The sequence below is a fragment of the Anastrepha ludens genome, chromosome 4 (assembly GCF_028408465.1).
Source record: "Anastrepha ludens isolate Willacy chromosome 4, idAnaLude1.1, whole genome shotgun sequence".
In the NCBI taxonomy this organism is placed as follows: Eukaryota; Metazoa; Arthropoda; class Insecta; order Diptera; family Tephritidae; genus Anastrepha; species Anastrepha ludens.
Genome location: NC_071500.1, coordinates 127,992,818 through 128,008,297, shown reverse-complemented (window position 1 = coordinate 128,008,297; position 15,480 = coordinate 127,992,818). Strand labels below are relative to the sequence as shown.

Genomic DNA, 15,480 nt, shown 5'->3' with positions numbered 1-15,480 from the left:
TTTAGTTATTGGAATGAAGATTGTGTATGTAAAGATACCCTTTGCTTATCGCTATCGATTTGATCGTAAAATTCAACGCATCGGCAGAAAGCAACACAAATACAAGCGGATACAGTAGGCTAAAAAAGTTTTGACACATTGATTTTCTTTTACAATATAACCAATGTTTTCGCAATTTTATTTTGTGAGCTCAAGGACGAGTTAACTGTAAAAATACAAGTTATATTATGGCTTTATTTAAATTGTTTTATTTATTTTTCAATATTTTGACCGCCGTAGCCGAATGGGTTGGTGCGTGATTACCATTCGGAATTCACAGAGAGGTCGTTGGTTCGAATCTCGGTGAAAGCAAAATTAATAAAAACATTTTTCTAATAGCGGTCGCCCCTCGGCAGGCAATGGCAAACCTCCGAGAGTGTATTTCTGCCATGAAAAAGCTCCTCATAAAAATATCTGCCGTTCGGAGTCGGCTTGAAACTGTAGGTCCCTCCATTTGTGGAACAACATCAAGACGCACACCACAAATAAGAGGAGGAGCTCGGCCAAACACCTAACAGGAGTGTACGCGCCAATTATTTTTTTTTTTTTTTTAGAAATAATCTTCAGGACAAAATGCAGTCTTGTTGCGTGCTGAATTTTTTTATTAACTTTTTATGAAAATATAGTTTTTGGCATAATAAAAACCATTGGAATCAAGAATTAATTGAGCTACAAAACTACACACCAGGAAAAAAGTTTCAAATTCTGTGTAAAAAGATCCAAAAGTTGATGAAAAAAGTTTATGAATTTTTCTGAGTTTTAGACAAAGTTTGAAATTTCGATTTTCACGATTCTTAAGATATTAAAAACTATATTTTCCTAAAAAATAGAAAAAAAAAATTAAGAATTCAATGAATTTTCAAATTCTGCGTAAAATATTCGAGATTTTGTTGAAAATTTAATGATTTTTTTCTTGTTGTATAAAGTTTGAAGGTGTAAAATATGTTGTTTTTGTTGTAGTATGAACTGTATTTTTATACGAAATTAACGAAAAAATTGGCAAGTAAAACATTGCGAATATTGTGAAAAAAATTCAGTGCGCCAAAACTTTTTTGACTTACTGTATATGTATGCCCACTTCAACGCATGACACTTATACATACATATATAATGATATGCACATGTACCTGTATGTATGCACGTCTATTTGTTGTGATTGTTGTTTGTGGGATTCACCAAATATCACCTTGCGCTTTGTGCAGCTTTTCGCAGTTATAAATATTCCATTTTTTCTTCAATTCGTAAATACTTACATACATACATTGGTGATGATTAAGAGGTGAACTACTGAAATTAGATCTCTGCCCTTGTTATTGTTGTCTCATTTCACTAGGCCCTGCCCGAGTCATCGATCGTCATTGTCTAACTCATCTAACCATCTAGATCAGACCCAGGAAGCGTGCTGTTGGGACATGTTGCGGCCAGAGGGAAAGGGGTTTTAGGTGAATGGGTTTGAGAGTTCATGTGAATAGGTGGTGCGGTGTACCGTCATATGCCGGACATATATGAGTTTTTCGGGGTCGATTCTGGATAAGTAGCTAAAGCTCTTCGTCTGCAATGGCTAGTGGTGGGACTTCGATAACGGCATTCAGGGGCCCGGCGTTTACGAAGGTGGTGATAGTTTCCCGATGAATGTCGTGTAATGCCTGTCTCAAGCTTTATGAGACCAGTGGAACTCTCTCTGGTAGTTGGCGTAGCTTCGAGATATAGAAGTTGAAAACCAAAGTTGAAAGGACACCACCCTGCGGCACACCTTGCTTTTGAGTCATCTAATTTCGAAAGAGGACAGACCATTGCCAACCACAAGATTGTTCCCGGATCTCCACTGCAGTTCCGGCGGGAATCTTGACCGTTAGATATCATTTAGTAGCGTGGAGTGGCTGACTGTACTGAAAACCTTCGACAGGCCCAACACTACTGGGGTAGTCCTCTCACGGTTTTGGTTAAGCCCGAGGTTGCCTTGAGTGTTTATGTTGGTGAGTGCTGTGGTGGTCCTGTGCACTATACGTAAGCTTCAAGTGTTTTCACTAATGGGGAAAGGCAAGTTATCTGACGATAGGTCTCCCCTTGATTGGCGGGTTTCCCGTTGTCATTCTTATTGATTGGTTGCCATCTAATACTGTATTACATCCTTTCCGGTGACTTGACAATCATCTAACATACTAAATTAATGCCACTCCTAATGAACTTTTATCCCAGAGGAGGAAATCTTAATTCTTTGGTTAGTCGCAAGTTATAGCACATCGTTTACAGCACTCGTTTATGCCACATTGGAAAAGTCTACAAATCTGGCGTGTATGCATTTCTCACAATCGCTGAAGACCGCCTCACCAGATACTGCACTCATGAATGCTGTTAGTTATGTACATACACATATGTAGAGAGAGGCCTCGAATGCACGATTTGATTGGTTTAAAAACTGGTATTATTTGCTGCATTACAGCTGGTTACTTAACAAACTTTGTTTTTTCAACACTAGTAGTAAATCTCTCCTGCTCTATGGCTGTGAAACTTGGCTAATATCCGAAGAAGTAACAAACAAAATTCAAATGGTTGCGAAACGCTGTCTTCCCTGAATTATCCGTATCTGGTGGCCCGAAAACTGGATCCCAAATGCGGATGTATGCAATAGATTTAACCAAAGGCCGATAAATATTGCGATTCGGGAGAGAAAATGGCGTTGAATAGTCCATACTCTGCGCAAATCAGCGCAATAACTGGGCAGAGCTGCTTTAGACTGGAATCCACAGGAAGCACGAAATTGAGGACGCTCAAGGGGCTTATGGCGACGTAGCTACATAAGTAGATGACCTTGATCGTATGGACTAAAACCAGACATCAGGCAAAAGCTGAAAACTGAAATCAATGGAAATCATTTCGTGCTTCTAATGAATTCTTCTAACTAATGAACTCCCCATGAAAAACTTACAATTGGGCGATTGTTGGCAACGAGCCTTGACGCTTGCACAGGGAAGCGAAATATATCAGTTTTGACAAAAATAAATTTCTTAGCGAAATATGAATAAGGTCGACAATAGTAAATGAGAGTATTCCTTTAAAACTGGCCTACAACTTCCAATTTGAAGTATCAAAGCCTTAACAACAAAAGAGATAACTAAGTCAATTGGAAACTGGCTAAAATACTATGATACTTCTATTCTCGTAAGTACATATGTATGTATGGAGGTATGCACGCATGTATGTATGTAGATAACTTAATACCAAACAACACATTTCTAGATGCCCGAAAGTATCCAATAAGCAATAAGGGCAAATTGACTCATTCGACCAATGTGCGAAGACTTCCCGAAAACTCTAATCAATGTTTGTTTATGGCGAAAAATGTTTATCATTATTGGCGAATTGATAAGAAATGTGGAGAAATTAGTATAGGTAAATTAGGGTGGCTGTTAATTTTGAAATAATTTTTATTATTCGGGCACCCAGTAGGTATGAGGCTACCCAAAAAACTACCAAATATAATTTTCATTAACCCAATTAGATGAGATTTAGAAGCTCCGACTTGAGCCTGAAGTTCGAAAACTCTTTCGCTCAACTCAACTGATGCGGAATCGTTAAATAAAAAAATTTTAGTAGTTTAAAAGTCGATGCAAGTTGGGGAGGTAATGAAATGGTCTACTCCAGCGTCGCCATAAATAATAAATACATATATATATATATATGTATATAATTGGCGCGTACACCCTTTTTTGGGTGTTTGGCCGAGCTCCTCCTCCTATTTGTGGTGTGCGTCTTGATATTGTTCCAGAAAATGGAGGCACCTACAGTTTTAAGCCGACTCCGAACGGCAGATATTTTTATGAGGAGCTTTTTACTGGCAGAAATACACTCGGAGGTTTGCCATTGTCTGCCGAGGGGCGACCGCTATTAGAAAATAGTCACGCACCAACCCATTCCGGCTACGGCGGCCGCCGTACATAAATGGTGATCATCTTAAAGGTATCGCATTTTAAAATTGATTGGGCAGCTTTTATTATTTTTGTGTTATTAAAAGTAGTGACTTTAAATTACTCCATTTTGTACCTTTCATTTTTCAATCTATGAGATTTCCATCGCCTTATTTTCATAGATTTCGAATTTCTTTCGTGTATCAGGTAAAGCCATGAGAAGGCCATGTAAGTCACCAATCACATCACCGGTACTGCAATCGGCCTCTGCACTCTTTGGCCGACAACATTCAAAATTGAGAGCAAAATGTGCTAAAATTAAATTCAAATTTCCCTCCACAAACAGTTGTGCCTCTACCCCCAGCGCAAATCCAGCACTGCAAACAATAATATAGCTATTTTTTATACATAAAAAAACAAAACAAAAATGAAAAACGAGCATTGGCATTGCACCACTCAATCAAAAGTATTGTATCTCCGGTTTGCTGCCAGCCAAGCGTATTGGTCATTTGTCATAGCATAATTCGTACCTTTGCTTAGCTCAGCATAATTTTTGACGCTTGTAATCGAATACCAATTTCCATCTTTCCATTAACTCATTAACAATTGTAGTCAAAGCAGAGCTCTGCTCACTTACTCCGCGCTTAGAACGTGCAAGAAATGCAAATACTTTGCACCACAACGCGACAGTGCGGAGGTCAATTGCATTTAGTTGGAATTCCACTCTCATCGGTACCGGTAGAAACGCTTCCAGTAAACCATTTCTGCGGAACATGAAAATGTCATCAAAAAAAGTGAAAATTCAATTTGCATATTCTACCATAATTATCTCTGTGATTAGTGTTACGATAATAGCGTCGCAAATTCATACGAGCATTGCTTGGCATTTAGCACAGTCTGGCCTCACTGAGTCCTATCGCGTGCGCCACCTTTCGCTTCATTATTCGCGTGTATTCATTTGTATCAGTGTGAAGAGTCAACTATTTCCGACGCTGATCGCCACCAACTGGCCTGGCAGTTATGTGCCACTGCAGAGTTCAATTTATCCACATAGTAGTGCGCACGCGAATGGCAACAGAAGTGATTGTGAGTTGATACAGAAGGCCATTTGGACGCAAGTGGATAATTTGGGCCGTCTATGGGTGTTTGATGCGGGATGGGAGGAAGTGGAGTCGAAAGGTGCGAATGTATGTCCGCCAAAATTGTTGGTTTATGACTTGATTCGAAACGATGCAGAGGTGAGTTGGAGAAGCAGGGAGGGGAGGTGTTATTTGAAATTCTTTTAGACGGAATATAATGGACAGAATATAAAATAGATTGAATTATTAAAATAGACTTTATTAAAAAAGCTGAAATAAAATTAAAGAAAACTGAATAGATAACAGAGAAGAAAGTGGAGAGAAAATAAAATGAAAATAAATAAAATATGTTTTAATAAAAAATGGGAGCCAAATAAAATAAAATTAATAATCAAAATAGATTTTAATAAAAAAATGGCAAAATATAAAATAAATGTAGTAATAAAAATAAATAATTAAATAAAATTGAATAATTTAAATAGATTTTCATAAAAAAGTGGAAAGAATATTATAAAAAGAAAACAAAATTTAATAATTAACACAAATTTTAATAAAAAATGAAAAAAATAAAATGAATTTAAATATGAAAATATAATAAATTTAATAATAAATCTTTTTTACCAAATAAAATCGAAAAATTAAAAAAGATTTTCTTAAAATAATAATAGAACAAATTTTAGTACAAAAAAATGGAAGAATATAAAATAAATTTAATAATAAATTTTTTTCTAATAAATAAAATTGAATAATTAAAATGGATTTTCATAAAAAAGTGGGAAGATTATAAGCAATAAAATAAAATTTAATAATAAAAAAAAGGACTTAATAAAAAAATGAAAAAATAAAATAAATTTAAATTGAAAATAGATTTAAAAACAAAAATTGGAAGAATATAAAATAAATCTAATAATAAAATTTTTTGAATAAATATTTAAATAAAATTGAATGATTAAAATAGATTTTTATAAAAAAGTGGGAAGATTATAAAAAATAAAACAAAATTTAATTATTAAAACAGATTTTAATAAAGAAATGGAAAAAATAAAATAAATTTGAATATCAAATTAGATTTTAATAAAAAAATTGGAAGAATACAAAATAAATTTAATAGTAAAATATTTTTTAATAAAAAAAACAAATATAACAATATAAATAAATCTAATAATGAAATTCAATAATTAAAGTAGATTTTCATAAAAAAGCGGTAAAAAATTATAAAAAATTAAACAAAATTGAATCATTAAAACAGAATTTAATAAAAAAAATGGAAAAACAAATTTAATAATCAAAATAGATTTTAATAAAAAAAAAATGGGAAGAATATAAAATAAATCTAATAATCGAATTCAATAATTAAAACAGATTTTCATAAAAAAGTGGGAACCAAATAAAATAAAATTAATAATCAAAATAGATTTTAATAAAAAAATGGCAAAATATAAAATAAATGTAGTAATAAAAATAAATAATTAAATAAAATTGAATAATTTAAATAGATTTTCATAAAAAAGTGGAAAGAATATTATAAAAAGAAAACAAAATTTAATAATTAACACAAATTTTAATAAAAAATAAAATGAATTTAAATATGAAAATATAATAAATTTAATAATAAATCTTTTTTACCAAATAAAATCGAAAAATTAAAAAAGATTTTCTTAAAATAATAATAGAACAAATTTTAGTACAAAAAAATGGAAGAATATAAAATAAATTTATTAATAAATTTTTTTCTAATAAATAAAATTGAATAATTAAAATAGATTTTCATAAAAAAGTGGGAAGATTATAAGCAATAAAATAAAATTTAATAATAAAAAAAAGGACTTAATAAAAAAATGAAAAAATAAAATAAATTTAAATTGAAAATAGATTTAAAAACAAAAATTGGAAGAATATAAAATAAATCTAATAATAAAATTTTTTGAATAAATATTTAAATAAAATTGAATGATTAAAATAGATTTTTATAAAAATGTGGGAAGATTATAAAAAATAAAATAAATTTGAATATCAAATTAGATTTTAATAAAAAAATTGGAAGAATACAAAATAAATTTAATAGTAAAATATTTTTTAATAAAAAAAACAAATATAACAATATAAATAAATCTAATAATGAAATTCAATAATTAAAGTAGATTTTCATAAAAAAGCGGTAAAAAATTATAAAAAATTATAAAAAATTAAACAAAATTGAATCATTAAAACAGAATTTAATAAAAAAAATGGAAAAAAAATTTAATAATCAAAATACAATAGATTTTAATAAAAAAAAAAATGGGAAGAATATAAAATAAATCTAATAATCGAATTCAATAATTAAAACAGATTTTCATAAAAAAGTGGGAAGAAAATAAAATAAATTTAACAATCAAAATAGATTTTAATAAGAAAAATTTGAAGACGATAACAAAAAATTCAATTAAATTTAACAATTAAAATAGATTTTATAAAAAAAATTAAAAAAATAAATTTAAATATCAAAATTAATTTTATTATTGTATAATTAATAAATAAAAAAATTTGGGTTAACCAAAATAAAAAATAAAATACATGAAATTAAAAACATGTAAAGAAGTGTTCCAGCTTACGGTCTAGTAAAATGCCAAATATTATTTTATAGCGAGATCACCTTATGTAAGGTGACCCATCCAGCGTTTGGAATTTAATTTAATGCTAACATAAATAAAAAACCTGTGAATATTTTTGCACGAAAATTTAATACAATTCACGAGTTTGGAAGCTATAAGCTAAATAACAAAAAAAAAAAAAAAAATTAATAAAAAAAAAAACAAATACATAAATTACTTTTTACCTTCTCTGCGCCATCCACGCAGGTGTTACGCATCGACTGCAGCAGCCACCTAACGCCCAAAGACGCCGAAAAGTTAGTCATTAAGTTGGGCCCAAATCCTGTGCTCTGTAAGGTGGAGAAATATGTTTACTTTCTGCCGCCCGATGATGCGCACATTCTCGCTTATGATATCGTCGAACAGAAGTGGCTGCGACGTGTACTGTATAGTCGCAAATTCCACGGCATCATCGAAGAGCTATTTCCAATTAAACCAATTGACATCGCCTTCGGCCTGCAACAAGAACTGCTCTTTGCCGATGCGGATGGCAAGTTGTATGCCACACCGAATTCGCAATTGAAGACGCAGTTGGGTAATGCTGTCAAACGTAATGCGAATGAAATGGCAACTGAATGGAAAGAGCAGCAGCAAGTGGATGTGGACGACATAAATGACAAATCGAATGCCATTGAACTGGAGCTACTGGGCAGCTTGTTGGCGTCCAGCAAGGGAATGATGGTGGATGTGCGCACCGGTGTGCTTTTCTATGCGGTACCCAAGTTCGGCGCAATTGTGCGTTGCGCATATCATCGCAACTTGACGGCGGAAGACAATGAGATCGTTTACTTTACTTCGAAGAATATACAACAGATATTCTTTAGCAGTGCGGGTGCTGTATGGTTGCTGACAGATCGTGTGCTGCAGCCGAATGATTATTGCTTTGCGAATATTTAATGGAAGCGACTTATTAATTAGTTATTGTAGCCACTTATCGAAGTTAGTTGGGAAGTTTAAGTTTGGTGCAATTTTGAAATGCGTAAAATAATTATGCTTGCAGCCAATAATAAATAAATGCTTATGGATGTGTGAGCTAAGAAGTTTACTTTAAAAATCGACTCTTTTATTTAAGTAAATGTATGTTTGTTTTTAGGTATTACACAACAGATCGCTTTTAGGGTTTAGTATTTTTTGAATTTTGTCTACATATACATATATATATATATTAATAAGTGTATGGTGTATTTTGCTCCTGTGCACAGGTTTTAACTAGAAATAGGTAAATTTTATTTTTAATTAAAATCTATTTTTTCCAATTCATTTTTGGTGTAAACTTCAACTCCAATTTGTATTATGCATTTAATTGTTTAAATATTATCTAGCCAAAAAATGCAAAACTAAATAACATTAAAAGAAAAAATACAAGTAATAAATATTTTTGTGGAAAAAGTTCAAAAAAGTACTTATATAGGAAGTGTGCCATACAACTGCAACATACAAGAATTGTATTGAGGTGTAGGTGACATTTTGTTATTTTGACGTCGCATTTCCTGCAGTTGTTGCGCGCTTTGAGGCAGCAATTTGTTTTATTTCTCCTTAATCACCCATTTGCATTCTTTATACTATGATCCATTATATGGCTTACACGTTTTATTTGACTAAATTCTCCGTTTAAAGCCTGTAGCATCATCTTTTTATTTGATTTTTTTTTTGTCTTTTTCCACTCATTTCATTCAATTTCGCACTGTTTGTTTGTTCAAGTAGCCCATTAAAGCCTGCAACCGCTTTTTTATGTTCTTCTGATCATCGAGCGTACAACCCAGCAGAGCGCCCTCGAATTTCTTGTCGATTGGACCTGCATCTACATCGACGCCATATTCATATGATTCAGCCGCTTCAGCTGCACTGCAGCAAGCATTCAGGTATTGTTGGCAACGTTGGCGCGCCAAAACTGGATCGCGCATGGTGATCATCATATCGATGAGCTCGTTAATTTGACTGAGCGCATCCTCCTGCGAACGATCGCGCACAGTATGCACCATCAGATTGACGGTGGAGAGACGCGAATTTACGCGCTGTATGTAGCAGAAGATTTCCTCACGTTCGGCTAAAAATTTTGGAAAGTTCATTAAAAATGTTCATAAATATAGTATGAGAAAAAAACACTAACATTCCATCATTGAATGCAGCATGTCATGACTCTTGATCAGATCGATGGACATGAGCAGGAAATCCTTCTTCTCCTGTAGGCCCATAGCATCTTTGCGAAATTTCTCAACGCGCGCATCCAATTGGTCCAACACTGAAACAAATCTAAATGCAAATATTTATGATTTTAGTAAGCGTGAATTATCTTAAAAATCATATAAATGATTAAGAAATTGGTGAAGCTATAATGGAAATGGAAATTACCTTTCGTTTAGGTTAAAGGGCCTGTTTAGCATTTTGTTACAAGTGTGGTAATTTTAGATACGATGAAGCGTGAAGTATTATTGGTTTGTTTGTTGGGTAATTGTGGTGATTGGTTGAGTAGTACATCGAGTTACATAGATTTAAATAAAAATAAAATAAGGGAAACAATTGTAAATATTAATTAGTAAAATAAATGCACACCATAATCAAGAAATAGTTAAAAATATTTTTTTTAAATACAAATATATTTTCTCCTTTTAGTTGATTTGAGTTTCAAACGAAAATAAATTATTATATTGTAGTAGTGAGGGAAGAATTAAAATTAAAAAAAAATCCAAATAATTTATAGAAGGCAATGATGAAGTTAAAAATATTTTTTTTAAAGCCAGAGTTAGCCGCGAATTGCATATGTCATCATTCACTATTAAATGTACATTTTTAAAAAAATATAGTTAATTAAATGAAATTAATTTATTTGGCATGAGCGTATGAAAACGCTTTGTATCTATAGTCGATTATTACCATTACCCTCCATCATATTCTTTAAGATGTACAATTACCACGAAACAGCATTTAGGTCATGCACGCGTGACTTCATAACCGCATTAAGGGGTTATATACTGTTAGAAGACCGGAAAAAATGCGAATTTTCCACAATTTTTTCTGATACAACTTTTAATGATATATTTTAACTGTATATAAGACTTAATATGAGTAAAAATATTTATTTGGAAAGGAGCTACAGCTGATCTCCGGGGGCTCCTCTCAAAATATATCTTTTGCGGTGACCATTATATCTCTGAACTGGGTCCTCTGAATTTAAAAACCAAACAGATTTCGTTAAAGTAATGTTAAATCGAAGGAATAGACAAAATCATTTTTTTTTTTGACAAAATGGCGGTTTCTCAAAAAAAAAAAAAATCGATTTTTAACCAAAGTTTCGGCCTAAAATTGTTTTTAAAAAAAATATTTATCGGTGAGAAAAAATCTTCAATGAAATACTAAGAAATATATTTAAGAAGCTCATGTTAAAATGTGAAACTAATCCGTTTAGCCGTTTTCGAGTAGTGTTGGTCACCGACTTTGAAAACACCATTTTGAGAAAAACGCGTTTAAGGGGTTATACACAGTTATGAAGCAAATAAAAGACGGGTTGTCAAGGATTTATCCTGAAGAAACTTCAGAATATTTTAATTTGAAAATTTTTGGCGGTTATAAAAGCATCCTTCAAGAACGTAACAAAATTTTTGATTTATGAAAATGTTGATTATAGAGCGCGCTGCAGGCGATTTCTGGAACCTCCTTTAAAAAAAGACGATTTACGGTGTACATCGTAACTCAGGATTGGATTATCTGAAATCAAAAAACCAAACAAATTTTATTAATATATTAGATTATCTAGTAATTAATCGTTCGGCTAATCAAAATAGTGAATTTTCACAAAATGGCAGCTTTTAAAAGAAATGATTTCGATTTTTACGTTAAAATTTGGCCGTAAATTGATTATAAAATGGAAAATAAGTATCAGATTTACAAAAGGAACGATTAATTACTAGAAAATGTATGTTTAAAGATTGAGTTAAAACGGTTGACCGATCAAACAAGCCGTTTTCGAGATATCGTGTACACCGACTTGAAAAATGCCGTTTTGAAAAAAAACACGTTTAGAGTTTCAATACCTACCTTAAAACGTGCCGAGGCATCTCTACATATTTAGGTATAACTCCGAAAGTATTGCTTAGATCTACTTCAAATTTCGTGCGTATACTTTTGAATATATGTACATTACAAAAATGCAAAAAAAAATCGATTTTTTTGAAAGTCATAACTGCGTATAACCCCTTAAAGTTCCAGGTAAGCGCTGCCGCTCCAGCCTTGTACTCTCCAGCACTGAAACGCTTTTTTAATTTTGTGTGTAACTCCTAAAATATTCACCGGAACGATTTTTTGTGTTTATTTTTAAATATTTGTAGATTAAGAAAAAAAACACGATTTTTTGAATATTCTAACTGTATATATCTCCTTAATGTAACAGCTCAGCATCTTATATTTCTTAATCGTGAATATTTAATTTGTACTACTTAGCTGGATAAAAGTTTCCAGCTGGTGGTGAATATCGGACATTATTCTCTCTTTATGCTTTAGATATAAATCTAACTGATGCTTTACTTTAGCCTGTTTATGTAGTAATACGCGAACGTATCAATTAATACTTGGATGAGACTGGGAAACTCTGGCTAATATTGAATCATACACCCTTCCATAACTTGCTTTCGTTCACGGTTCCTTATACGGAATTATAAAAACGAAAGTGTGCCATGAGCTTACTTTGCACGCGTTCGAAGCAACTCGTTTGCACTACTATTACATGTTCATATTTAGTATGTTTTTTATGATACCCACACATTGTTGTTATATTAGGAAGCAACTTTGGAAACACTGTGATTTCTAACACTACTCAAAACAAGCACTTTTCACCATTTTCAGTTGTAAGATTTTAGCACCAACTATACATAATGTAAGTATATAGTATTGTATTTTTAAGAAAAACAATTTTTTTTTAGTTTCAAATAGCATTTTGATAACAACCTGTCCAATGCTTTACTGTCATCAACGTAGCCGTAGCTCTGCATACTGGACGTGCTCGCATCTATGCCACCCCCACCAACAGCACCAAAATGGCGCGGCGAATCCGACGAACTGCCATGACCGCCCAGTGATGTCGCTGATGAGGACGCCCTAGCTGCGGCGGATGCGCCCTCATTTAAACCGTGCAAATAATCGAAATTCATAGATGATTCCGACTGATAGCCTGCTGGGTTATCTGAGTACTCCTGTGGTGGTGGCACAGGAGCAGAATCAATATCCATATCTTCTCCCTGAGACGTGGTGAAAGCTATACTGCGTTTAACGCTCAGCCGAATAAACTCAAATGAAGCAACGTGCCTTTACGGTACCAACTGCGTTGAAACGACGTTATGAGCAGGCAGTAACGCGGAGTTATGTTTATCGTTGTACTTGGTTGTTAACGTTTTCGTTGCTGATGTTTGAATTGATGCCTATAATTTAGAACGCCTACACACTTGGTTGTTTTTGTGCCTATTAACTGACCAGAATTTTGGAAATTACGGCTTTTATACTGTATTGTGAATATGTTTTGCTCCTTAGCTTTTCTTGTTTTGTACTTCGCGGATGCGTACTTGGAATGTATATTTTTTTTAACTTTAGCCGTTTTATATACTAAAGTAGCAATGTGAGCGTATCTGCAGTTTACTTCTACTATGTTAAATATGTATGTATACTTTTATGTATGAATATATATCGCTTTGCAGCCAGCCTCAATTTGTTTGCTCAACGTTATTATTAAACGTCAAAAATACTGAAAAGATATTTAAAACAAATAGAAAATTAATATTCAATTACCTATCCATAGGGCAGAGTGCCAGAGATGGTAGCGGCAATAAAGACATGTCGCTGTCATCTGCACTAGAAGCGTGTGATGTGCTCGCATGAGGGGCAGCAGTAGTTGTGGCGGCGGCGGAGAAGGAAGAACTACTTAAATCAGCTGCGGCTGCAGTCGCGGCCGAACTCGTTTTAAATAAAGTATTCCAATATGCATCTGCACCAGCTGCCCTTTCGGCTGGACCCGGCGTCGTTTGTGCGTTTGATACCTCCGCAACATTGTCAAGACGGCGGCGTTTACGCAGCATGCTGAGAAAATTGTCGAACATTATGTGAAGTACGCGGCTACGGGTGGTTCTTCTCGTTTTAGAATCGTCAGTCTCTTTAGGCGCACTTCCACAAAAACAATTTACACAAAAAATTATTAACACATAATTAAAAAGGTAGGAAAACGCGGGGACGACCGAGTTTCGCATAAGTTAAAAAAAAAAAAGAAATTGGAGCAAGTAGACAAATAAACTTCACCAGTTTTGTGTATCCTTTTTAAACGCTATTTCGGTATTTCAAACGAACACCTCTAAAATTACACACAAAAAGCATATTTTTAATTTGCCTTGGTCTATTTTGTTATGACACATGTGAATATTCGAGACCAATGTCATGGACGGTGGGCAAGTGATTTGGCGTTATTTTCTTTATTGTTTACTTTAACGCATGTACGCTTAACGAAAATTATATTTCTCTCACCTAGTCTGCTCACTGAGGAAATTGTATTATTTTTGTTTTTTATAAGTCGACACTAGCCATCTGTACACGCACCCGCGAAACACAACCAAATTCTAGATCTATCGAGATATGTACATATATGTACGCTTCAACAGGCACTTTGCAATTGAAGAAATTGGCCGATTTTATTTCAACAAATGCTTGATATAGGCGACACATTTAATTTTTCGCACAATTTTATGCGAAACAAACACTTATGGAATCCCTATGCGTGATGTTTGTTGTTAGAGTCGCTTCCTCATATGCAAAAGCTTCTAGAAAAAAGTTGGCTGCTCTTGTTCTTCCTTCTCCACCACTTTCTCACTACTCTGGTGCATGTATTGGGGGCCCCCAAATCACACATACAGTAGGTTGAAGAGGGTTGCGCGGTGTGCTATGACTAATTACCTGAGTAAAAGAGTAAGCAATAAGTTGACTGCTTCACATAAGGGAACTGGGAGCAGGCCACGCAGATCGCCTTCAGGTTTTTCACAAAACTCCGCCGATTATCCTTTGAAGGTTCTTCGGATGCAAGACACTTAAGTCGTTCTTCAAGCACCACGTACTCTTAGCTGGATTCGTTTTAAATAGCTTTCCAATTGCAATATGAATAAAGTTTTCAATGACAATCTCCAATTTTTTTACAAATTATTTAATAAATGCAAAGTTCTGCCTTCTAATTCCACTGCTGCGCTTCTTCTTGCGATTGCCTTCTGTTTACTGATACACAACTTCACATACGTTGTGTTGCTGGGTACTGCGCACAAGATATTGAAGAGAAGAAAAAAAACGGAATATGTGACAAAGTTCTGCCGGTTGGCAAATATTATTTGCTGTGTTTCCGCTTATGGCAAATTATTCTGTTTTTTTAATTTTTCGTTTGTTAAGTTTTGCTATTTTTGACATTTACTCAAAAAACACAATCCGTTTTAATTTTGAGACGGAATTTTACAATGAAAAACTCTAAATTTATGAGTGGGATGAAATGTTTGTTCACTGCTTCTTCTAATTCACCAGTTCACAATCGATTGCCATTTGAAGAACAATTGGCGTTGCCAATGGTAAGCGAACGATGTTATTCTAAAGGTGCTGGCCTAATGCTCGTTTGCTATACTTGTGCTTGACATTGAAAACTTATATGGCCAAATGATCGCTTTGAAAGCTGTCATAACAATCAGATGTTTCGTAAAAGGAAAAAGGAAACAGCGATGTTAACCATATTCAATAATACATAATACATTTTTGAATCATAATGTAAATTAGAAGCTGTGAAAAAATATTGCGAATTTGTCTTATAATAGG

General features: G+C 33.3%; 2 protein-coding genes across 5 annotated transcripts; one reads left to right on the top strand and one right to left on the bottom strand.

Moving 5' to 3' along the window:
* The first annotated feature begins 4,644 nt into the window (after window positions 1–4,644).
* On the top strand, window positions 4,645–8,576 carry LOC128861132 (uncharacterized). The gene is made up of 2 exons (XM_054099049.1): window positions 4,645–5,185; window positions 7,867–8,576. The coding sequence occupies exons 1-2, from the start codon at window positions 4,721–4,723 to the stop codon at window positions 8,554–8,556; spliced, it is 1,155 nt and encodes a 384-aa protein (XP_053955024.1). The 5' UTR covers window positions 4,645–4,720; the 3' UTR covers window positions 8,557–8,576.
* A 124-nt stretch (window positions 8,577–8,700) lies between these two features.
* LOC128861133 (BAG family molecular chaperone regulator 2) lies at window positions 8,701–15,209 on the bottom strand. Of its 4 annotated transcripts, none has more exons than XR_008454340.1 (5): window positions 13,435–14,566; window positions 10,012–10,032; window positions 9,770–9,912; window positions 9,063–9,706; window positions 8,701–8,996 (listed from the first exon to the last, which is right to left on the bottom strand). XR_008454340.1 is itself a non-coding variant. In XM_054099052.1 (5 exons), exons 2-5 carry the CDS (start codon window positions 12,879–12,881, stop codon window positions 9,333–9,335), a joined length of 819 nt encoding a protein of 272 aa, XP_053955027.1. In that variant the 5' UTR covers window positions 12,882–13,390; window positions 14,587–15,209; the 3' UTR covers window positions 8,701–9,332. The 4 variants fall into 4 exon arrangements, 3 of the variants coding, with proteins under 3 accessions (XP_053955027.1, XP_053955026.1, XP_053955025.1); XM_054099052.1 differs by lacking the exon at window positions 13,435–14,566 and adding exons at window positions 12,601–13,390; window positions 14,587–15,209 and having other exon boundaries at window positions 8,701–9,706; XM_054099051.1 differs by having other exon boundaries at window positions 8,701–9,706; window positions 13,435–13,806; window positions 14,161–14,566.
* Window positions 15,210–15,480: the final 271 nt, after the last annotated feature.